Source organism: Urocampus carinirostris, chromosome 11 (genome assembly GCF_059441175.1).
Source record: "Urocampus carinirostris isolate Australia breed hairy pipefish chromosome 11, RoL_Ucar_1.0, whole genome shotgun sequence".
In the NCBI taxonomy this organism is placed as follows: Eukaryota; Metazoa; Chordata; class Actinopteri; order Syngnathiformes; family Syngnathidae; genus Urocampus; species Urocampus carinirostris.
Genome location: NC_142359.1, coordinates 21,817,976 through 21,843,428, shown reverse-complemented (window position 1 = coordinate 21,843,428; position 25,453 = coordinate 21,817,976). Strand labels below are relative to the sequence as shown.

The window sequence follows — 25,453 nt, the reverse complement described above, 5'->3', positions numbered from 1 at the left end:
ATAGTACTCGTTTTCGGTTGCACGGCACAATAAAACAAAAGCTAGTGGTCAAATATTACACACTGTCCCTTTGATGTCCACACGGATTATTTTATTACTGTGCATCCATTATCTGCACCGCATATCCTCACCCGGGTCAAGGGAGTGCTACAGTCCATTCCAGCCACATTCTGACAGTGGACAGGGGACACCCGGAACCGGTTGCCTGCCAGTCTCGGCACACAGACAAACAACCACTTGCTCATTCACACATAGGGACAATTTGGACCAGCCAATTAACTTTAACATTCATGTTTTTGGAATGTGGGAAGAAACCGGAGTGCCCGGAGGAAGCCCACGCAGTCACAGGGAGAACATGCAAACTTCGCACGGGGAGGCCGCGGTCGCTGAAATTTAATCATAACTGATTTCTTTATTCTCTCATTAATTCCATTTTCTTCCAGATCTTATTTTGTGTAGCATTTTTAAAAAGGATATTTGAGGACATCAGAAGTTTTCTTGTGGAAAACCCAATTCGTCCCAACCAGACCCTAGCTCCAGCAGTCAATTGAGTTTGAGAGCCCTGATTTAAACACTCTGTCCCCCTGGATCCGTGATAGTTCCTGGCCTTCCTTGCCCTTTTGTCTCAGCCTTGTTGTTATCCCAGTGTACCAAACCCTTGTCTGCCAAACCCTTAGACTGTTGCCTTTGCTCGATTGAGTTAACGGACCACCGACCCCTTACCTGCATCTCGGGCCACGATTGTTGCCTCGCCCTCTGACTTCCCGTGCACCGAACCCTGTCCGAATAAAGACCTAAGAAATTGTACTAATCCGTGTTTCTGCGCTGTGCTTCTGTCCCACCCTAAAAATGGGACATGGACACACTGTTGATAAAAACTTCTCTCCTTTGTTTATTTTTGTTTACATTCCTTGTGGTGTTGCAAAGCAAGCATACACATTTTGGTTTCTTACGTACATTTCAAGCAAAAACTTAATTCTTGGCTTGGGGAAAAAAAGTGAATGGCTTCATTGTGGTGGGCAAGTGTGGTCACAATCATTGTTTCAGTTCTGTAAGTGATTGGGTCCAGTCCACGTAGACCTGCATAGACAAAGTTCTCATTTCCTCTCTCTGGGAACGACTTTTGGCCAGGCAATTTCCAGGCGGCAACTCAATGTGACTGACTTGCGGCGATAGTTCTCAGCGCCTCCTGGTGGTGCTGATAGCGTTGCTACAGGTGCGGCTCATCTGAGGGAAACAGACGGCAGGCGTTCTGGAGGTCGGTCCGTACAGACCCAAGTTTCGGGCGGCCGCCGACTTCCTGGGCAGCTTGACGCATGGGAACGGGGAAAAAACTTGAGACTTTGCTATTGAGGAGACGGACGGTGTCGACGGCGAGGTCAGTATGCTCGATTGCAACGAGGACTCAATAGAGGTAAAGGACGGCATGGACGGTGAAGATGTTTTGTAGAATCCGTGAGGGCGTACGAAAGAAGCAGTCTGTGGTGGGGTTGAGGGAGGTGTTGGGGAGGACGACGGTTCCGCGGATGTTAACGTAGAAACTGGAGAAGGTGAGGGGCTCATAGTAGAGGGTGGAGAAAACGGAAGGCGAGGTGGGTTGATGGTTGATTCAGGACTTGACAAGTCATCCCGCAGGACTGGAGATTGAAGAATGGCAGATTGAATATCCAAATTCACGTTGTTAGGTTTGTCCTCCAGGTCCACAGACCCGAGTTTTACCTCCACCTCTTGCAACTTAACAGAACTCTTCCCTGCAGCATCATTACACGTCAAATCCGCACACTCGCAGGATGCACCCCCCTCATCGATGATCTCACCAACTCTTTCTTCCGTTGTTCCGTTTTCCTCATCGACCTCCTCGGAATCTCCAAAGCCCAACTTGGCTCGGGCTCGGGCTGTGTTCCTACGGTGCGCTCGGACGTGAGCCCGCCAGGGGGATCCTGAACCTCCTCCGGAGCTGGCTGAAGACACGCTTCCGTCCGAGGGGCGGGAGCCACCCCGCTGCTTGGCCGTGGAGCCCCGAGAGTGGGATGCAGGGATTGGACGGACCCCTGCGAGGGTGGGGCTCGAGCCAGTTGAAGCCCAGGAAGGTCCCCGAGGTTTCCGACCCAGAAGCAGATGATTGATCACGGGGTTGGAAGGGTTGAGTTGAGATGGCAGGATGCGGGTGGCGGGACACTTGTCTGCAAGATTGTGAGCACAGAAAAATAGGTCCAAATGAAAGAGCGTACTGTAATCCCTGACTATAACGCGGTTAACTTTCCACGGTCTTGCTGCTTTATGGATTTTCATCACGCATTGTGTTCGGCATAAGGCCGGGGGTCGGCAATTAGCAGCCCTGGAGCTGCATGCGGCTCTTTGGCGCTCCCTACTGGCTCCTTTTTCAGAAATGTTTGATAACGGAAAATTGTATTATTTCCGTAGAAGGCCAAACATGACACTAACATTCTTAACATTTTACAATGAATATCAAAATACAGTGTTTCCTTCCTTATAAGGCTTATGTTAAACTTGTAATCTTTTGCAGAAACATATATTTTGACATAATCCATGTCCAGAATATTGGTTTAAAACTGGAAGTGGTAAAATTTTACCAAAACGGAAATCAAAAAAATACAGTACTTGATTGTAAATAATCGTAGAAAATAAAAGTTCCTACTTTAACATCTTCAATTGTATGGCCCCTAGAAGAAACTCCTAGGACACCATTGGCATAAATTTAGACATGTGCAAAAAGTAGGAACATATTCATTAGTTGACAAGGTGAGATTAGGTTACTCAAAAGCTAAACAGTGTTAAATGTTGCATGTCACATATACGAAAAAGCAAGGAGCAGTGAAAAGCTGATTAAGGTGAAATCTGTGAGCTGATGCTAATTAGTGACTAGAGACGAGCTGGTTAGTGAAAAATCAACATTGGGGCTGTAGACACATTTTTATTTGTAATCACTGGATTCGGAGCACCACTGAAAGCACCACGAGAGGTCAAAACATACAAGTCTTGTGCAGCTGCAGCCTACTTTTCTCCTGAGCATTTTTCGCCAGTTCAAATTGTTTCCGGTTGTTTTGGCAAGATCCATTTTCCTTTTCTACAAGTGGAAAGTGTTAAAGAGACATTGTGTATTATTTAGTGGTAAAATGAAAAAAAATATATTGATTTGAATATTAAGAAAAGAAATACAAAAACTATCATAAATGTGCATTTTTTTCAAATACTGGTTGGTTGGTTGGTCAGTTGGATCCCTTAACCTTCCAGATCATGTGGTGTGTCTTGGGCAAGTGTAGCTAGTCAAAGGATTTGTATTTCATTTACATAGCAAGAAGCTCACCTAGAGATAGCCGACATGATTTGCTGCTAAAGGTACCCCCAACTAATCCTGGCAAAAGTCTGGCCAGAAAAAGAAAAATGGTATCGTTTGGTCACTTAGGATCTCCGTATTTGTATTCTTCCTGGAGTTTTGGAGCTCTCGTTTTTGGTTGTACTACACCAGGGGTGACCATTTTTCTTTTAAGCTGTTACGTTTTGTTACTAATTAGCACAAAGGGCTACCAGTTTGATTTGCATTTCTAGAAAAAATATTTTATTGCCATCTTATTTCCAGGTTGTAGTTATCAGAGGTTGAATAGGCTCAGTGTTTTCTTAGAGGGGTGGGCACCACCAGGCTGTACTTGACACACCAAAGAAAATGGTGCCCCTACGAACCTAGTGGTTAAGGGATCCAAGCAACCAACCACTGCACATCATGCCAGTTAGAAATCAAATTTCCAAGAAACTCACAATGACCCATTATATATTTTTAAAATTAGTACTCAGGTGGTTTTAGGGGAGTCCCCTGCTTCAAGATGTCAAGTAATACACAGTGTCCCTTTCGATCGAGTACCGTAATTTCTGCACTACAGGCCGCAACTTTTTTCACACAATTTCAAAACAGCGGCTTATGCAGAGATGCGGCTAATGTTTGCAGGGGCGGTCGAATAGAAAAGGTAAGCGTGAAACCGGCGGTTCTGAGGATCACGCAAGTCACAATGGCCAGTAAACATGGTAGAAGTTTAACGTACGTCAAAGCGCTTACATCGTGAAAAAAATTGCATAAACTGACCCTCATTATGGAAAATGAGGCTTATAGTCAGGTGCGGCTTATAGTCTGGAAACTACCGTAATAGAGATTTCAAGTTGAGCAGTGCCATTAGGCCCTTTGATTATGACCGCAAGCATGAGTTTGGCATCAGTACCGTCGTTACAGTGGTGGCAATCATGCCCCTGGCTGTGTTTTTTCTGAAGAAATCCAGGACTTGTGCTCAAGTGGGCTCCTATCATTCACAGGGGTGGTTTCAAATCCCTTGTTTTAAACCAGTCCCATCCTGTCCCTTGGACCTACCTGTGCGTATGCAGAGTTGCTGGGCCTGCTGCTGCTGCCTTCTCTTGATGCGAGCGTATTGCTTCTTGAGCGCGTGGATGTCCGTGCTCATGCGTTCCATCATCATACTGTTGATGGCAGCCTGGTGCTCTACCTTGGCTCCTCCACCCACCGCGCCCGGACTCAGCTCAGCGATGTTCCCCTGCTCGGCTTGCTGGTCTGAATGCAAAATTTGATAAAAAAAAAAAAGAAATTGTATAGGTGACTTCTGCCTAGGTACAGTGTCAAAACTAACACATAACAAAGGAATTTGTTCCCAAAATGCATTTACTTTTCTCTCTAACGCAGGGGTCTCAAACTCGATTAGGTCAGGGGGGCGCCGAAGCTAGGATCCGGGCGAGGTTGGGCCAAATGCCGATTTCCACACAAACAGCCCTGATTAAAAACAATCCGCTATTCTTAAAGGGACAGTGTTTTATATTTGTCCAAGAGATGTCGCTGCAATGTGTAGTGCAAACAAAAATGGGTCCAGGGAAGACAAGGAAATGATGGAGACCGAAGGTGAGCAAAAAGCACCCTTTTTCTTCCAATTTTTACCCAGCCTTTCTAAAAAGGAATGAAAACTAGGGAAGAGGAAAATGTAAAGAGAGGCAAAAACGGTACAGTGAGTCCTTGCTGTATCGCAGTTTACTTATCGGAGTTTAGCTACTTTGTGGATTTTCATCGTGCATTGCGTTCTGCATTCTGATTGGCTAAGTCGTCGCCCCGCCCCCTTTCTGCTCGTGTCTGCCTGCGTGTCAATGACATTTCAGTCTGAGTTGTACACGTACATAAAACCGCTCGACAAACAGACATTATGCACACAGAAATATTTTTCAATTTGAAGTTTCTCTAAATTTCATCAGAACAGAACGTTCTTTGTGTTGATAAGTGACAAAAAGGAACTCTCAGCTTGAAATAAAAATTGGCGACCCCTAGTGTAGTACAACCAAAAAACAAGTGCCGCAAAACTCCAGGAAGAATACAAATATGGAGATCCTAAATGACCAAACAATACCATTTTTTTTCTGGACAATCATTTAGAATAAGAAAAGGGATGCCATAAGCTGCCTTAGTGATGCTAACCACACCAGTAGCCTATACTTTCTATTTTAGTGGGCTAAAATGACTTCCAACAAAAAAAAAAATCTTTCATTCACTTAACTAGAAGGTTTTAAGTAGAATTGGATTGATAATCAAATGAAGTGCTAAAATCTTTTACCCACAAGCAACACTCTCTTCAAAGAGAATTAGCGCACAATAAAAAAAAACAAAGAAACAAACAAATCCTGGTGTCTGATACAAAAATTGTTTAACATCATCTCATGGGCCATAAAAAAACCTTCTTTGACATATGCTGTCTTGTGGTTAAGATTTGTGGCTCTTACTGCCGCGACCTGCGTTCAATTTCCGTTGTTTTGCGATAGTTTTGGCGATATTTCTTGACTGATCAATGATAGCACAAATACGATAAAGCGTAATACTGTAAAACCTTGTAAATAACGCGCACCCTAAATTCTTTTTTAGGTTAAAGAAAGGGCATAACTTTAAGGGCAGCACAGCGGCGTAGTGGTTAACGCGTGTGCGGCACAGTTCTGAGGTCATGAAATCAAACCCTTCTGTGTGGAGTTTGCATGTTCTCCCTGTGCCTGCGTGGCTTTCCTGAGGGCACTCCGGTTTCCTCCCACATTCCAAAAACATGCATGTCAGGTTAATTGTTCATAGGTGTGAACTAGAGAGTGAGTTGTCTGCCTCTGTGTGCCCAGCAACTGGCTGGCAACCAGTTCAGGGGGTCCCCTGCCCACTGGCCATAGATAGCTGGGATGGGCTCCAACACCCCCGCGACCCTAATGAGCATAAGCGGTGCAGATAATGGATGGGTTGTAACTGATGACTGTTTTTCAGTAACGTGGCCAACACTGCTTATGTGTAGTCCTTGTCTGACCTTTGAGATGCTTTTGGTATCTCTGGATCTCGGGCGCCAGGAGCCCCCCAAGCGGTCCCAAGCAACCGAGCGCCGACATAACAGCATCTTCGTCGTTCGCGTCAGCCGCCTCGTCGTCACTTTCCATGCCGCTGCGGAAAACGGCACAGGAAAACCTCACCAACATGGTCTTGGGTTGCAATACTCAAGCGCAGGTTGCATTCCTACCTTCCTTTGGGCTTGACCGAAGTAGGGAAGGGCGTGATATTGTACGTGTACTTCTCCCTCAACTCGGCCAGATGAGGGAATGGAAACGGTGCCATGCTGTAAACCTCCTAAAAAAACGATAATATCGCTGAGCTCAGGTGTGGGCGATCTCTTGGATTTGCAGGACGCATTGGGGTAAAACAGGGGTCGGGAAACTTTTTGACTCAAAGAGTCAAATATTTGGATTCTATTTTGGGAAAGAGCCACACCACATATTTTGAGACAAAATTCAACTAGACCGCTAAACCCGCTCTCCAGACAAAAGTTTATTCTTCAGCATAGTTTATTTCACAGTGTGATATTTTTGAAATAGGAATCATGCCAGAGCCCGTGTCCCAGATATCAACAAATATACCACTTTCGCTTGTGAAGTATTTTATACATTTGACTATAAAGGATTTTATACGATTGACTCATAATGCAATGAAGATTTTCACTGAGTAGGCTTTAGTTCAATGACAGGTCAGGCTGTTCCAAATGCAGAATGTTTTGTCTAGTTCTGTTGATAAGAGGACTCTGACGAAGGATGGCGGGCGTTGTTTTGAGTATTTCTTTTTTTCTTTTCAGAATTTAAGCAAATAATATATAAGGGCGCCGTTTAAAGCACGTGATTTGATATTTAGTTTTGTACCCCACGACCCGAGGGAGGTTAAGGGATTCGTTAACCCTCAAGTATATTTGGTGCAATCTTGTAGTATTTTTGTTGAATTACTATAGTAGTATTTCTGCTGTATTTTGTTGTATTTCTGTAGTAGTATTTGAATATTTTAGTATTACTGTATTAGTAGTCTTGTAGCATTTTAGTTGTATTTATTTCCTTTCTGAAATAAGGCAAAATAACGTATTAGGTACCTGTTTTGAAGTATTAAATTTGACAGATCTGTGTTTATTTTGTTGTATTTTTGTTGCATTTCTTTAGCAGCATTTTCATAGTAGACACACAAAAGCACTATGGAGGGGCAAAACTGGCACACAAAAAAACCCTTTTTTTTATCAGTAATACTTTACTTATTATTATATATTTTGGCATGATGTTTTCTCCGTTTTCGTTCGAACCGAATTAAAATGTATGAAATGTGGCCTGCTAGCTGTAGTTGGCTCACCCTTGGACTAGCTGTTCTAACAGCTTGAATGTATTTCATTTTCATATTTTTTTTACCAGTATGAGGTCCGGTGGGTTGATGAGGTCTCGGTCGAGCATCTCCTGAGTGAGGCAACCCATCGTACTGTAGAAATCGTCAGCTGTCTGGCAATATAAAATCCTCCTACACAAAATTCAAACAGAAATGCAATATTTACAGCATGACAGTTTATCTAAACAAGACATTTTCACTTGAATCAACATTTATGAATCAGTTTAAATTTTGTGCCAAAAACCTTTAAACTAAAACTGCAATAATTCGTTGACAATGTAATACACTCCTTCAACTGGATCATTCTTTTCACTGTTTTTAAACTTTCGTTCCCCTCATCACTAACTTTCTTGGGACCTATTATGGTCAAAAGGGCAAAAAAATACACAAAATCACAATAAAATGAGATGTGGTCCCTACGACTCAATTGTTGTCACCGTTTCTGAATTTTCGTTTTTTTTAATCACCAACTTTCTTGACACCCATTTTTATGGGGAAAGAATGCAATAAAACACACTGAATTACAATTAAATAAGATGTGGTCCCTCTCAAACACAATCAGAGTGGCGCAGGGATAATCTAATGACTCCCAACGATGGGTGTTGCGACACATCGGTTGGGTAGAACTATCGTTGCATTATTTACCACGGACAGTCGGACCCTTGGTAAGATGGTATAAGGTGAGGGAAAAGGAGGTTGTAGAGGTTTCGGATTCAAGACTTTCGGTAGATACTTCGAATTAAAATCAATAATTGATTTCCTCCCTGCCCTTTTGCAATACAGTATTCTTTCACAGAGTGCGGCCCAGTCACTTGAAATGTATATCCACTCCTAGTTTATTAATAAATGGTTTAAAACAGGGACGTCCAACTCAGTTTGGCTCTGGGGCCGGAACTAGACTTTCTGTTCTGAGGTGGACCGAAACACGTTAAGTCAAGTCATGTTCATCTGTATAGCCCTTAATCACAAGCGTCTCAAAGGGCTGCACAGACCCCCCAGATTATTGCAAACCAGACTATTATTACGCCATCCCCTGATCTAAAACCTACATGTGGGCAAGGAAAAACTCAGAAACTCAGTATGAGGAAAATGAAGAAACCTTGAGAAGGGACCGCTCATGAGGCAATCTGCCTTCCAGGATGACTAGGCCAAAATGGATGTTGCATTAACGAACAATTGAAATAAAAAAATAAAATAATTAAAGCATAATATAAACTAAAAAAATAGAAAAATAAAATAAAAAAGATGACCAAGTATGCAATGGATGCTGCAATAATCAATTTTACTCAGATATTGTCGACATGAAATATAGTTCATTCAAAAGCTATAGAATAGAAGTTTAAGTCTAGGTTCAAACAGTTCTACTGAGGTTTCGGATCGAATCGTACATATTATAGTTTTTTACCTTATTTTACTCTATTTTCTATCGTACATATTTTCCTATTTCTATTTATATATGCACTTGTGGTGGAGGTCAAATTTTGTTATACTTGTATAATGACAATAAAGGCATTCTATTCAATTCAATTCAATAGTCATGGATGCAAAAGTAGCTTTACTAAACACAACATTTATTAGAAAAACAAAGGGGAAAAAATATTTTTATGTTTGGCGTTATGCAATGTGTTAACCAGTTATTTTAACTGCTGAACGAATGCAGTGACACACCTGAACCAACTCAACACTCTATACAAAATCAACACTGCCATCTAGCGGCCGGAGAGAGAGCACTTGGTTTGTGTTCATCAAAAAAAAAAAAAAATGTAACTTCTGATTAGAAATGACGTTAAACTCGCTTCTTTTTTTGACATACTCGGAAATTTATGGCGGGCTGGATTAAATCATCCAACGGGCCGGATTATAAATTTGACATGCCTGACCTAAAAACACAGGATATTTCTCTTTGAAAGATTGATGCTGACCAAATGTGGCACTCACTCTCCCAGTCTCTCCCAGATAACAAGGGCGACGCGGAAGAGCACCTCCGATCCCTCGAAGAACACCGAGTCCCAAATTTTCAGCACAGTGGCGGCCGGCAAGCAAGTGGCGAACATGGTGAGGAACCACTGCATGGTGAAGACGTTGGTCAGCGGCGGCTCGTAGCTTCCTGATGGAGGACACGGGAACAGACGGTCTCAATAGTGACGAGAAAGCTAAACAGACCGGATGTGCGTGATGATGACACACCACCCGCTTCCTTATTGGCTGCTCTCTGGAGGTGGTGCAGGTGTCTGGACAGGCGAGGAAGCTTGACGCGCAACAGGTCGCGGAACACCGCCATGTCCACTGATGGAGATAGTGCAGATCAATTCACATGGCAGAAAAACCATTCTCGCAGGGGTCAGACCAGTGAATTAATAAGTGTGCCTTAGCTGGAGGGCTGGGATCTTTTTGGAGGCTCACAATTAAATTATCTGTCAGGGATGTAAGATTGAATTATAAAACATTTCCCCTCAATATTTTTTTTCGTTTACTAAGATTTCATCTCTGGTTCATTTGTTGGCCTGGAGAGAGATGGGCGCCACCAGGCTGCAGGCTGTAATCGCCCAAGACACACCACAGGAAATGGTGCCCCTATGACCCTAGTGGTAAAGGGAACCCACCACAAAGGTACTCTTTTTTTAAAAGTTTGTATTTTTTGTATTGCCTTAAACAACGCGTCCATGACTTTTATTAAAGTGAAATAAAGCCAGAATGGGTTTCCAGAATATTTTCTGGTTGAATAAATAAGGAGCGGCACAGGGGCTGGTTGGTCAGCGCGCAGCCCCGCGGTGCGGAGGTCCAGCGTTCAAATCCAGCCACTCCTTGCGGGGTTTGCATGTTCTCCCCGTGCAAATGTTCTCTCCAAATTCCAAAAATATGCGTATTAGGTTAATTGGCCTGTTCTTTTTGTCCCTAGGTGTGAATGAACATTTGGATGGTTCTATGTCTGTGTTCCCTGACAAGGTTGGGTAGGGTTTCTTTAACTGGATTACTTTCAATTACTTTTGGATTACTCCAATACCAAATATGCTAATAAAAGACAAAAGAAACTAAGTATGAATAAAATTACTAAATTTTGTGCAGGCTTGGGGAGTAACGGAATACATGGAACGGCAAAAATGATGTTTGCAAGCTGTTTGGATTTATTTTCATTTTGTTTCTGTCGCATTTTATGTTAGTTTTGCCGGAGATCAAAGAGAACAAAGCCAGGAGGGAAACCTTACCACGTGTTGTGAGTCATAATTTTATTTATATTTAGTTTCTTTTGTCTTTTATTAGCATATTTGGTATTGGAGTAATCCAAAAGTAATTGAAAGTAATCCAGTTAAAGAAACCCTACCCAACCCTGTTCCCTGCGACTGGCAACCAGTTCAGTGTGTCCCCTTCCCACTACCTGAAGATTGGGATAGGCTCCAGCACCCCCACGTCCCAAGTGAGGATTGATTCGTGTTAATCAGCAAATACAGCTACAGTGGGTGGTTTGCGAGTTGCACTGTTCTTTGGGAACATCCAGTGGACAGATTTAAAACTGCAAGGTCATTTTTGATCTGAAACCGCCATTTTTTCTTTTGTGTTTTTATCGGCATCGTCTCTTGGGTCATATAAAATGATGTAGCGGGTTATGAGTTTGACCCACGCATGCTGTGGAAGTCTTAAAATTCTTACAGGAAAATGAATCTTTAAAAAAGGGAGAGAAAAAAACACAGTGATACCTCTACCTACCTACCTCTACCTGAGATACAAGAATTAAGTCTTTCAGGCAAAAATCCACACGAATTACTCTTAAATGTAGAAGTATGACTGTATAAATTAATGCAAAAAAACAAAAAGGATTCCTCCTAAAAATGAGAATCCGTGTCTCAGGAGGACATCCTTAAAACATTTTCAAAAATGCAAAGAGAAGAAAATGAACAAAAAACAGGATTTCAAAACAAACACGAAAATAATACATTTAAAAAAAAGGAAAAAGGGGAAAAGAAAATCTGCCCACTAACCTGAAAGTGCGCGTAGGTTGTTGGCAAAGTAGCTTTCAGGCAGCACTTTATCAATCAAGTAAATCATGACCTGCAGAAGACATCAACGTTATCACAAGTGTGTAGCGCTATACTGCCATTTCTAAAACAGGGGTCTCCAATGCGGTGCCATAGGCACCAGGGTGCCCCCCCTATGGACAATTGAGGTGCCCACGGATCTGTTCTGACAAGAGGTCGCTAGGTGGGTCAATGTGATTTTTCTAGTAAAGTGAAGTTTTTGTTGGTTGACTGAGTCTATTTAACCCTTACTTTTAATGATCGACCTGGTAATAACATAGTAATAACATAAGTTGATTTTTAGAAATTCAAATAGTTCAAGTTCATGGGCTTCATGGACAAAAAATAATTTAAGTAATGATATTTTTTTTTCAAATAAATTAGGAGAGTAGAATGAGAATCTATTCGTGTATTAAAAATATATTTATTAATCTTTCAGCTGATTTATTTTACAAAAAATATAACAAACTAAATTCCAACGCATGGGTTTTAATAAGCGAATGAGCAAAAAATATGATTTTTTTTTTAGCTAGCTATGTGGGTACCATGTTAGCTTTGTAGCGAGCAATCTCCCTACCTTTTTTTAGCTAATTAGCAAATTATCTATCTAGCTTTTTACATTTTTTTGTATGCCATCCAGCCAATATTTGACTATTTTTGCTAGTTATAAAGCTAATATATGGACTATTTTCTAGATAACTAGCTTTGTAATTAGCTTTCTATCCAGCTATTTAAATGACTTCTAGCTAACCATCAAGCTACCTTATTAACTATTTAGCAAACTATCTACCTAGCTTTTTACATGCTATCTAGCTATCTAGCCTTTTCTGATAATTATCAACCTGAATCTTGGGTTCCTTTATAGCTGGTTATCTAGCTTTTTTTTTGTTTTCTATCGAACTTTGTAGATGTCTTTCACTCTTTTAACTAGCTATCTAGCCCCCCTTTAGTTTTTTATCTGTTTACCTTTTTAGCTAACCATCAAGCTACCTTTTTAACTATCTAGCAAACCATGGAGCCAATTTCCTATTTTAGAAATTCATATCAAAGTGGGTGCCCTATGCGCTAATTAGTAGCAAAAAGTAGCTCTCAGTTTGAAAAGTGTTGGAGACCCCTGATCTGGACTATAAGCCAAAAATGTTGTCGCACAATTTCAATTTTGCGGCGAGATGCGGCTAATGTATGCATTTTATCCAAACGGCTGCTAGGGGCCAGTGACTTTTACCGGTGGGTCTATCTTTTTCTCCTGTTAGCGTTATGCTACCTTGTGTTTTTTTGCCGTACTTGTGTTTCTACATCTCAGACAGTTATACCAGTGTGTGTTTTTAAACCAGCCCTGTTAGCGTGTGTTACTTGTGTTTCTGTTTTTGAAAAACTCGTTCTGTGTCTTTCTTTGTAAATATGTCGTGTTTAAACGTGGGCTCATGCGGCTTATAGTTAGATGCAGGTTATGTATGTACAAAAGGTTTGTTTCCTTTAAAAGAATTCTTTAGTGCGTCTTATAGTCAGGTGCGGATTGTGGTCCTGAAATCAGGCTGGTCATTGAATCACATTATCAAGGTCGGCTTCAAGGTTACCTTCAGTGCGTCGCTCTCGTCTCCCTGCGTCACTGCCAGGATGAGCGCGGCTAGAACGTTAAATCCTTGGCAGTAGCCCACTGTTTTGTTCCAGCGAGCGTATGCAAGCAGGACACGCTTCAAGACCACCCTGTCTTGCTCTCCCTCCTGGCCGCAGTAGGAACTGCAGCCCGTCCTGTGCAGATCCTGAAAGGTAAGTTGCGCCAAATGTGAGGTATTGATTTGCCTGATAACTTATGATGACTTATTACCAGTGTCGTAGTGACGCATTACAAAGGAACCTATTCCTTGAAAGAATTTACTTTACAGTAACGAGTTTTTAGTAACATTTTGAAACTCGACTGTCGATTCAACATGGTGCGTTACTCTGCTACTTTCGAAAAGCAGATCACAAAATTAAATATCTAACCATCTTTGACTTTTCCTCCTTTGCTCACGAAGTGACACGTGATCCTCAATTCTGCCGGCAACACAACGCTGAATATTTTACCGGAGAGAGTGCTTTATATCTACTTACAAAATACAAATGAGTACAGTTACAGTGGCGCTGTCTCAAACACAGAGAATGAGAATGCGCAATTTCTCCCGACTGATATTCTTCCTACCGTATATACTCACATCCAAGCCGTATTTAAAACTATGAAATTATATCCTGAAATCAGGGAATTAGTTTATATGCACAAATTTGGTTGTGTGTCACCAGTAGCAAATGGTAGGGAGTGACTTGGTAGGGGGCGTGGCTTATACAGGAACAACGAATTCAATGGGAGAAACGTGAGCAGCGGGCAAAGAATTTATGTAAAAGAGTGCTGAATTTTGGTCTTTTTTTGTAAAACTATCTTTGCAATACAAAATGGCTACAGAGAAAAAGGAAACATCTTGGGCATTACCCAGATATGGGGGAAATGTTCGTGTGGTTTGAAGACATAAGACAAAATGGATATAGAGTGTCTCGGCGAGCAAAAAATATGGAGGGTTCACTGCTTCCACAGTTTTAGGGTGTCTGCTTCAATGTGAGTTAGAGGTAAGATTGGGCATAAAAAAAATTCTGCCCGACCAGACCCAGGTCGCTGGTATATAAACCCGAACTTGTCCATGCAGTGCCAAAATGAATGGTTCATCGCCGTAGTATGCATTACGGGGGCTTGCAGTAACGAAAGTGAAAATAAAACTGAACAAAATGGCACCAAAAAGAAAATCATAGTCTGTCAATTAGAAGCTGCAAATAGTTAAATAGTTGGCCAAAAAAACAAAGAAAGTTTCTAAAGCTTGTAAGTTATTGGCAATAAGCAGAAATTACATCTGACGTGAGGGAGGTGAAAGGAGGAAGCCGCGCGTCTTTTACCCCTACACAGAGGATTAAAATGTCTTTGGATTTAGTGATTTTTAGTTAAACTGATAGTTTGGTAAGGATTTTCTTTATCTAAATATTTACTTGAGTAAAAGTAAGTGCATGCTGAGCAGATCCTGCACAAAGGGGGGGAAAAAAAAGAGAGAAGCCCGGCCAGCCCGACTTAATAATTTGACATTTTAAACCCAAATCCAGGTTCGGGCCTGGGCCAAGATCTTACCTGTATATGTGGTCATTTGTAAATAGTTACCTTTAGAGTAACGCTGTATTCTAAGGTTATCAGTAATCTGAGGGGGTAACGGAATTACTTTTTAAATGAAGGAACTCGTAACTGTAACCAGTTACTTTTATCAGTAACACGCAAAACACGGTTAATCACTTAAAAGCCGAATTCTTTGTAGCTGTTTACCTTGACGATCTGGATTCCCAGGGAGTCGTCATCTGGGTTGCTGCGCTCATTAAAGGCGAAACGGAGTGTCTTGTCCCAGTCGATAGAGATGCTATGGAGGTACTGGTCGGCTAACGTCAGCCACACCTGCATGTATACAAAATGGTGAGAAGTGCACGGGTTTGCCAGAAAAACAGGATTTAAGGTTGGATGTGTTTCTCACCCTCCTTCTCCATTCTTTGGGAATGCCAGTTGGAAGTCTGGCCACAGCTTTAAGTGCGTCATACCACTGTGGGGCGCAAAACAGTAGACTTGTAAGATGTCAGTTGTTAAAGAAATTGGCTAGAAATACCCATGTTCATCAGAAGGACTAAGGCAATTGGGTTATTTTCCGAACGTGTCTGATAACATTAGTAGGTAGGTTGTCAAAAATTATTACCTGCTGGAATCCATTCTTCCCAACAGAAGGCTCAATGGTGAACTTCAACCTCGTGTCCACTCCTTCCAACACACACATACACAAAAACAAAAATTCCAGAGAACGTTTAGTATCACTGCAGAATGCTACCATACACATCCAGCATCAAACGTCTTCTGGGTGTTGGGTTTACGGCTAAATCCGTTCTTGTCTGTTTTAAACATGGTTTAGTCCAAAAATAGAAGGCTGAAATTCAGATTAGTGAAACAACAATGACTGTGGTCCAAATTTAGTTACAATATAAAAAGTGTTGAATTTTACTTAATGAACGAAATTATTTTGAAAGGAACTCTATTCTAATTTTTCAATTATTTTCTTCCTTAGTGGGTATAATGTTTAAATCTGTAAAAAAGTTGATCGGTATGTAGAGCTTAACGATATATTAAGTCTAATCAAAACAAACAAAAAACTTGTAATGGGAATTCTCAGACAGTTTGTTCCCTAGGGGCATCACCACCCTAAACAAGGGCGCACAACTGTGAAAAATACATTTTGCGACTTATTTGGGATTTTTGATTGCCTCGCTATTTTTGTTACAACTTGGGCCAATCTCCAAGAAGTACCTTGTAAATATTTATCCTGGCATTCTTTAATCATATTTTCTCTCTTATTAAGTGTTATTTATAACATATTCATCCTGGAATGCCATGTTTATTCTCACATTTTTTAAACTTCCCTTTCCTTTATAACTGAACCCTTAATCCCCCCGATTAGCAGGTAGACGCCTTGGATGGCTGACCCTGCTATCAGTGTGTAGGTGTGTGTGAATGGGTTATTTGTTATTAGTGTGAAGTACATTGTAAAGTGCTTTGGAAGGTCTTCAGTGACTGATTAAAGCACTGTGTGAATGCAGTCTATTCATCATATTTACCATTTAGAGGACATGCTTATCTTAAATATAGTGACAAACTCTAGCTTAAATAAAATTTAAAAAAAAAAAAAAAAACGAAAGCAAAATGTGAACAAAGCAGCCTCGGAAATACTCCGCTGCCTCAAAATGGTTCCGTCGATTTGATTCTTAGCTCCCCTCTCTTTCGCTTGGCTTGTGTCACTTGCGGCATAGCGACGGAGTCTGTGGAGGTTTCTGTGTATTACGGAGAAAAAAATCTTATAATGGAAGCCATAACTCAATTTAAAAAACGAACATTAAATTGATAAAAATTGTCTTTAAAAATTAGGAGCCTTTAGCAAAATATTCTAATCAAAATGTTATAATAATTGAATTTTACCTGTTATACCACTAAGTGATATGAAATAAATGGTTTTAACCAGCCAGCCACTTTGGGTGCCCAGCACCCCCAAAGCTCTGAACTCAAAATCGCCCCACAATAAATAGAATAGATAAGACCACCTTTGTTGTCCTCACACAAAGTGTCAATGAAATTCAAAGCTGCCCCATATATAGTGCACATATACGAATGGAATTTAAAAAATAACATGGAATCTAAAATTAGTGCAATTACAGAGAGAGAGAAAGAGAAAGAGAAAGAGAGAAAGAGAGAGAGAAAGAGAGAGAGAAAGAAAGAGAAAGAGAGAGAGAGAAAGAGAGAGAGAAAGAGAAAGAAAGAAAGAGAGAGAAAGAGAAAGAGAAAGAAAGAAAGAGAGAGAGAGAAAGAAAGAAAGAGAGAGAGAGAAAGAGAAAGAAAGAGAGAGAGAGAGAGAAAGAGAGAGAGAAAGAAAGAGAGAGAAAGAGAAAAAGAAAAAGAAAGAAAGAGAGGAGAAAGAGAAAAAGAAAGAAAGAGAGGAGAAAGAAAGAGAGAAAGAAAGAAAGAAAGACAGAGACACAGACACAGAGAGAAGGAGAGAGACAGAGAGAGAGACATAGAGAGAAGGAGAGAGAGACAAAGACAGAGATAGACAGGGACAGAGACAGAGACAGAGACAGAGACAGAGACAGAGACAGAGACAGAGACAGAGAGAGAGACGCAGAGACAGCGAGAGAGAGACACACACAAGAGACACATAGATACACAGAGAAAATCTAAAATTAAACAACACAAATAGGCAGACACTGAGTTGGCAGCAATCAATGATAAATATTGGTTTTATAAAGATAATTAGTTATTTACAGTGCAAATACAGATTAGATGATCTGACAAATAGGTGCAGTTTAGTTCCGTGCAAATTTGAAATGAGTATGCCTCTTCCTCAAGACAATTCCATCAAAATGACGTACACGGCCCGCGTGCAGTGCAATTTTTTAGAAGACATTTAAATTCAACCATTATCACCAAACCCATCCACAGAGAGTAATATTTATAAATATAAAAACTAGCTGCAAACGACTGTTCCCCAATCTCACCGATTAATTCAAAAAAGGGGCCCACTGCGCGGTCGTTCTGCTCCAATTCGTCCTCGATGTTGTCGGACATTGTCCATTTTTTTCGTAAAACTGTTTTTTTTTCCCTCGTTAACCCGTTTCGCAAACGCCAGCTCGGAGCATTTGGAGAGGATTAAACCGGGAATGCACGCCCACTTCGGTTGTCAATCAAGCGAGGATTAACGAACGCTACTCAGCGGGCTAAACATTAGGTACACCGCCTTATCTCAAGACCTTTCAAATAAAATGGAATACGCATGAATCCTTTACGATTCCCGTCCTTCTAAAAACCGATAGAGTATTTTTTAACACATGCAGACACCGAATGACGTCATGGCTGCGTCGCCTCTATCACCTGGCTCGAGTGTACAGAGCAACCTGGGCGCGCTTCTGGAGATTCCGTTCCGTTTCCTGAGCACGCTGCTGATGAGGTTTCCGACCCCGCCCGACGCCTGGTGCCGCTGCCGACCGGCGGCCCGATTCCTCCTGCCGGCCAGCGACGGGGCTGAGGCGGCGGAAGAGCCGCCGAGGCGCTCTTGTCTCATGGACGAGCCTCGTTCCAACCGGTCCGTTCGCTCATCTTGTTATCGCTTTTAATCGATTACAAGCCGCCAAAAAACGTCCGGTCAAATGTTTGAGAGCACCTAGGCCAGCTTGGAACCATTAAGAAATGTTTCAAAATGAGGGGATGCTGTTCCACACTGCTTCCTCATCCTTTATGGGTACGTCATTGGGAGGAGGTACAAGGATGCAGGAAGCAGTGAGAGGAGGATGAGGAACTTCACCGCAAGGGGGAGCTCATTCTGGGGCAGGGCGATACTGGGAAGTTTGGTATGGATCCGATACAAGTAAATACATGGTACTCTCGATCGACACCATTGTGCTTAAAAAGGTCATGATTGCTAAATAATTGAACCCTCCTCCTTTGAGTTTGTGTGCAATTACACTGCATAGAGATTCTAGGTAACATACCTGTCAACATCCAAGGCTCCATCCCTTACAAAATACAAAATAATCTTACACCATATTTGTTTTTCAAACGTGTTTATTTATGTAGCTGAAAAATTAAGTAGAATAATACATTTTCTTATTCAAATTGTTAATTCATTTTCTGCATTAAATTATTGTTGGTAATATACTGATTATAGGGATAACCACAAACCTGTCTTTTTTTCATTTTCTCCTTTTATACTTCCTTTTTTTCTTAACTTCTTTATACAACATAATAATTCATAATATAATGCATCAAAGAAATTGAGCCGGCTGTCTTTAATGAGTTGAGCCGAAAAAGCAGGTTCTCCAAAAAGAGACGGACTTCCCTTCACTACATAACTACCACATGAAATCCGAGGCTGCAGACGCATGCGCAAAGTAGCATAAAACCACTCACTGCGTTTGCAACGGGAAAAAAAAATGGTACGGAGTTAGAGGCTACCGCGGCGAACTCGTTTGACTTGATTGATTTGCCATTTTGTCATAGTCGGTGTATACCGGATGGTACCCATAATTGACAAATTTGCGTTTTTCCGTACAGATTTTCTTGTACGTCGTGCACGTCTTAAAATGCATAATAAACCTACTTTGTACGGCAAAACGTTCAGGTTGGCAGGTATGAGGTACTGAAAAGGTTTCATTTTTTATTAAAAGCTACATTGCAAACTTTAAAGGTGTCCTTTGAGGTGTCCCTTAATATTTGAAAGTCCAATATTGATATATCTATTGTAATGTCGGTTACTTTTGTTGCTGTTAGTGTGTATGCATGGACTCTTTAAGACAGGACGTGACACAAGGGGAGGGGGAGGCAACAGATGTGGAAGTCTGGTGCTTTGAAGTAAGTTTTTTGTGTACACGTGAACAGTGTGAATAACGACCAACAGTAGCTCTTGTGTGAATGTTTATACCGCCTGTTATTTTGTTATCAAAGTAGCTTGTGTGAATGTTTATACTGGCTGTTATTTTAAAACTCAATTGGCGACGAGATTTTATCAGCGACTGAGTGCATTATTAATCACATTGAAGGGGCATCACACTATTAAGTATGTGTTAACAATGCCCAACTGAGTTCAAAGAGCCTTTATGCTTTTTGTCTAAGCTGTTTAGGGCGGATCACATTGGCTTCGAGGAATGGGGGCCTGGGAGAATGTAGGACAGTGACGCCATTCTCGTCCCGAGTTGTTTTGTTGTGTGTTTATTTGTTAGGGTCGCATGAAAATGGTGAAAGTAAGAAAAGGCCTGCTTCCAATAGAGTCCAAACGTCAATCCAATCCTTTAAAAAGATGAAAAAAAAATAATCGAAGAACGTCTAAAGAAATGCACATACTTGCAATCGCACATACTTGAATGAGCTTACTGAAGCTGTGATGATGACTTTTAGCTAGGAGAGGGTAGCAGAGAGAAAGTTCCAAAGTCCTTACAGCTCCCTTAACAATATAAAAATAAACAGATATAGTTGTATTACAACTGTCTCAAAACAAAAGCCAAGAGTCAAACAAAAAGCAGCAATGTGACAAAAATACAAATACTGCATAACCATGCCAAATCGAGAACTAAAATACCTTCCTTTGAAAAAACTGATCAAAGTAATGTTGTAAAATGTCTATCGTCTCTCATTAGCTCTGTTACAATAGTAACCACGGCATTACAGGTTTTTGTCCAGAAACAGTGAGATGTTTACATTTTTGGTTGCAGCATGTGCTCTCAGTAAGGTAAGCCTTTTTTTCTCAAGACTTTGTAAATTTGTTGTGTTTGCACAGTAGCAAACCACTCGACAATGGTAACTACATGTGGCATTGTCTTTTTTGTAGTTGAAAAAATCTCTTTCCACTAGATATCTTTGTTTCTTCATCCTACATAGTCTTTCTTGCTGTGAGTAGGTACCTCGTTGTGTTTGTATGGTTTATTGTCACTTAAGTGCATTCATTAACAAGGGAAGCAAATATCTGAGGCTAACAGGTATGCAACTGGTGTTTCAATATGTTTATTATTAAAAGCGACACTGTGTATTATTAGGACCACTAGATGTCACTGTATTGTGTAAAGCAATCGAAAACAAGTACAGTACTACAAAGCATTAGGTAGAATACAAACTACAGAGACTCAAAGTGACCAAACTGCAGCAATTTAATTCTTGTTATTATTTTGCCCAGCCTTTTAAAAAGGTTCTTTTCACTCTTAGCAGCAAGATGCCAGACAATCATATCAGCTTCCTCTTGGTGAGCCCCATGTTATGTAAAATAAATACAAATTTGTAGGCCAATGAGTATTTTTGAAAATGCAAGTTTATATAACAGTTCATGTCTTTTTTTTCTTATTATTCAGATCAATATTTTTAATGGATGTTTTTTACCACTAGGAGGTGCTAAGTAATACAAAATATACATTTAAAAAATGTTTATCCAAAAACTACAAGTCAAGCTATTTTCTTTCTTAAAAAACAATCAAGCATAGTCGGGTTTTTTCTTCTTAAAAAAATGAAAATGAGTACAATTTCTTTATTTTATTTTTAAAAGAAAGTCAATGGGGCAAGAAAAAAACCTCACTATACATTTATCTTTAACAGCACTATAATTTGGTTTTAAACCAAACATCTTTACTTTACGTTGAAAAGAAAAAGAAGATAAAGATACATTGTTTTGTCGTTTTTTTTTTTTGAAAGAAGAACAAAAAGCACTTTACATTGGGACCGCTTGAAATCAGAACCATCGCTAAAACAGTAATCAACAACTCTGGTTTGTTAAACCCAATCAGAGAGCCCGTTTACTCACACAGTGTAGGACATCATTTTCTTTACAAGCTTCCTAAAAAGGCTCATTTCTGTGCATATTTTCCTATACATGGCAGACGAATATAACAAGATTAAGGCTTCTTACTTCGTTTCTTCGAGACGGCTTGAAGGCAGGCAGTGATGATGTCGTAGTTCTTTTGCAATTTGTGCACCAATCGGTCTCGCCGCCTTAGCTGGCGAATCAGTTTGGCTGATTGAACGCTGGTTCTGTACTTGACCTCCTGGATAATGGCACGGAGTTCTCCTGGCTCTGGAGGGAACAACAACCGAAATAAACCATTTAAAATGTGGTCCAAACGTATGACCTTTTATGGGAGGGGGGATTCTCCAAGGATGGGGGCTGGTGTGGGTGTTGTAGTTGCAGTTGACAGCAGGAGGCAGAAAGAAATGAACAATCCATTACACAGTCACATAATCCAATGGTTATATAATGGGGGTTCTGTACCCCTAAAAACACGAGGTCTGCAACACCATGATGAGAGAAGATTAAGAGAAAAATGAGAGTCATCACGTCAAACAATAAGCTGCATTTTTAAGTATGTCCACTGGATATCACCAGGCACCACTCGCAAATCATCCATTGTATTTCGTTCTGTGTACATTGTTACAAAGAATGACAATACAAAGGAAATTATTATTATTATTATTTGCTGATTAGCATTAATCAACCAGAGAACATTGAGGAAACCAGTGGTGCCCACCCACTGATGCTCTCTGCCCACCCAAGGAAACGTGGAAGTAGTGCTGACAGCAGTGTGGGCAGCCCATATGCCATGTTATTCATATTGTGTATTCATTATAAAATATCAATTAAAAATATCGACTTTGATGACTTAATTGTGACAACGAATAAACTATAAAAAAAATTAAAAGGCTAATCATGAAACACTGGAAGTTAAAAGGTTTACAAATGAAGAAAAAGGAAAATTGAACATTTTAAACACTTAATAAATGTAAAGTCAACAACACAGAATCCATAAAAAAACACAATGACCAATCACAAGAGGACGAAAAGTGTCTGGAATAGAGCCGGCTGTCTACTGTTTGAAATCATGAAGCTTGTTGTAAGATGTTACTGGGTATGCAGTTGGTTATGTTAAACATGCATAATTGCTTTTTGGGGAGATATTATCTCCCCCAATGCATTTTACATGCCCCTTGGTGTCTCGTGATGCCACTGGAGGAAATTTTTAGAGGAATACAAAAATTCCAAATTTCTTTAAGAATAGCAACTGTTTTTTTTTTTGCAGAAGTTTAAAAAGCTTTAGCTCCTTTCTATAATTGATATGAAATCTAAAAGAGGTTTACAAAAGAAATGCTGCAAATTACACCTATGGCTATACTACAAAAACTCTCCAATGAAAATATCACAAAAATACTACAGAAAAAAAACTAAAGTAACACTGTTCTAGAAAAATACTAAAGAAAGACGACAGATATACAACAAACATTGTTATATTGAAATTCAACAAAATATAACAGATAATACTAAAACACAAAAAAATAATTCTTCAGTAATACTACAAAAATACTATAATCATAAAATTACTGTAATAATACAAAAAATACTGCAAAAATGCGACAGATGTACAACAAAAGTACTACAGAAATACTAAAAAAAATACTACTAAGGAAAAAAAAGAAAATTACATCAGAAGTGCTACAAAATAAATACAAAAATAAAACGACAGTAATAATAAAAAAACAATACAACTTTAATAAAAATCCCACTTCTGAAATACTAAAAAAAAACTACAGTAATACTTCAAAACGAAATAACAAATAAAGTGCTTAAAACAGGGACCTAGTTTACTATTTTGCTCTAATTGTTATCATTTCAAAACCAATTTGATGAATGGTAAATGGTCTGCATATATATAGTGCTTTTCAAGTCCATGAAGACCTCCCAATGAAACTAATCTATTTAAAAAGAAGTATAACATGTCTCATGCGGCCTCTGGAGTAGAACATGAAATGAGTTCTAGTATGGATGCAAATGATCGAGTAATAATGGGGCCGCAAATCCAATTTATGCTTTGGACCAATGAAGGCTTTTCCAACCAACCAACCTAAATAATTCACAATGGCTTATCAAGCACACAAATGTCGGTTCTCACCTTTGCAGGACAAATAGTTGACCTGGTGCCTCCTGGTGTTTTTCTCCTGGAGCTCCTGCAGGAATCCGGAGCCCGCATTGCAGCGGCTCTGAAAAGCATCCGGGCCGGACGCTTCGGTGGAACTGTCCCAGCTGTCCAAGTTCCTCCTGCCGCTATACGTGTCGTAGAGCTCCACAAGCAGGCAGTCTACAATGGAGGTCCTCGGGATCGCCGCGTCGGGGTCGCTGTCATTGGCCGGAGAGGACGCCGGTGGCGAGGGTGAAGGTGGCGGGGAGCGATCGGGGGAACCGCTCGGAGAGATCCACCGTTGGAACCCGGAGAAGTCGTCCGAGTGGAGCAAATCTTGGCATATGTCAACCCTTGAGAGTTGTTCGGTGCCAAGCTGCACTTCGGACGACATGGCTGAGAACTTTCAACTTGCTTTTCTTTTCAACCACGTAAAAAGTTTGAGTAGCGTTGAATGCACGAGAGACAAAAAGGTAGAGAAAGTCGTCGCTCCGTGGGGACATGCGGGTAAAGCGAGCTGAGCCGCCGCCTAGTTAAGGCACTTCCTTCCTTCAATTCCTCGCTCCCTTCCTCAAAGTTTGACGGCCATCTCACTTTCAGACTAAAGTTTGCCAAAGTTTTGCTCGCCCGACAGGTGCGACCGCTTCTAACGACCAATGGGAGGTAAATAGTCATGGGTCGTTCGCGAACAAAACGGCTTCCAAGAGCCGGCTCTTCTAAGTGAGCTCCGGCTCCCCCCTCCAAGAAGGAGCCGGCTCCCATCGAAAAGGTTTCTCTATTAATCTCTCTCCCTTTCTCTTCTTCTTTCTATATTTATTTTCCTCTTTCTTTCTCTGTTCATTCCTCTCTCGTTGTATATTTCGTTTATCCTCACTCTCTCATCTCTTCCTCTTTATCTCTTACTTGCTCTCTCTCATTCCCTTTTTCCCCCCTCTCACTGCGTCTGTTTCTCTATTATCCTATTTAGATCTCTCGCTCTCTTTCATTTTTGTTCTAGATCTTTTCCCCCTTCGCTTTTTTTTCTCTCTTTACTTCTCTTTCATTCACACTGTTCTCCTCACTCTCTTTCTTCCTCTACCTCCGTTTTTTATTTCTATCTCTGTCTCTTTCTCACCTTGTTTCCCCTCACTCACTCTCTTTCTCTTTCGTTCCCACTGACTCGCTCTTTTCTCCTGGTTTATTTCTCTCTATATTTCTGTATTGTTATCTCTTTCTCTTTTATTGTATCTCGGTTTCTTTAAATCTCTATCATTTTCACTCCCATTTCTTCTCTCGGTCTTTCTTTCTCTCTTTATCTGTTTCACTGTTTTTCTCTGTATGCTCTTACTCCTTTTCTCTTTCTCCTTCTGTTTTTCTACATCTGTTTATTTCTCCCTCTTTTTCTGTTTTTTGCTCTTTTTATCTATCTTTTTGTCTTTTTCCTCTCTCCCTCTTTTGATTTCTCTCTCTCTCTCTCTCTCTTAAATGTAATCGTTACTGGTCAATAGTAGTGGCGTCTCTTTGTTGTCTGCTTGATTTAAGCAATTTGAAGTTGAAATTAGGTAAACATTGACTGTATATTGAAGCAACTTGAGGGTTATTTTAACATTGTAGCATATTACATTTTGAAATTTGATTAATTTGGTGCATTATTATTGGTAATATATCAATAAAAATAAAAACATCTAAAGAGCCGGCTCTTTTTAGTGAGCTGAGCTGA

The 25,453-nt window shown here is 40.5% G+C and overlaps 1 protein-coding gene across 3 annotated transcripts; it reads right to left on the bottom strand.

Annotated features, from left to right (window-relative positions):
• Positions 1-860: 860 nt before the first annotated feature.
• Positions 861-24,447, bottom strand: tbc1d30 (TBC1 domain family, member 30). 3 transcript variants are annotated; one of them, XM_088348295.1, is made up of 14 exons: positions 23,749-24,447; positions 21,717-21,881; positions 15,489-15,550; positions 15,273-15,338; positions 15,071-15,196; positions 13,311-13,496; positions 11,698-11,767; positions 9,908-10,006; positions 9,659-9,827; positions 7,747-7,852; positions 6,549-6,655; positions 6,342-6,472; positions 4,379-4,576; positions 861-2,183 (listed from the first exon to the last, which is right to left on the bottom strand). In XM_088348295.1, exons 1-14 carry the CDS (start codon positions 24,146-24,148, stop codon positions 1,180-1,182), a joined length of 2,889 nt encoding a protein of 962 aa, XP_088204421.1. In that variant the 5' UTR covers positions 24,149-24,447; the 3' UTR covers positions 861-1,179. The 3 variants fall into 3 exon arrangements, with proteins under 3 accessions (XP_088204421.1, XP_088204422.1, XP_088204423.1); XM_088348296.1 differs by lacking the exons at positions 21,717-21,881; positions 23,749-24,447 and adding an exon at positions 18,203-18,588; XM_088348297.1 differs by lacking the exons at positions 21,717-21,881; positions 23,749-24,447 and adding an exon at positions 17,830-17,983 and having other exon boundaries at positions 862-2,183.
• Between the last annotated feature and the right edge of the window lie 1,006 nt (positions 24,448-25,453).

Bases quoted from the DNA above. Each gene is read 5' to 3' on its own strand.
- tbc1d30 (XM_088348295.1), bottom strand. From the start codon at position 24,148: ATGTCGTCCGAAGTGCAGCTTGGCACCGAACAACTCTCAAGGGTTGAC. The intron at 21,882-23,748 runs GTGAGAACCGAC...TGTTCCCTCCAG, and splicing joins CAACTATTTGTCCTGCAAAG to AGCCAGGAGAACTCCGTGCC. The intron at 4,577-6,341 runs GTCAGACAAGGA...TTTTGCATTCAG, and splicing joins ATACCAAAAGCATCTCAAAG to ACCAGCAAGCCGAGCAGGGG.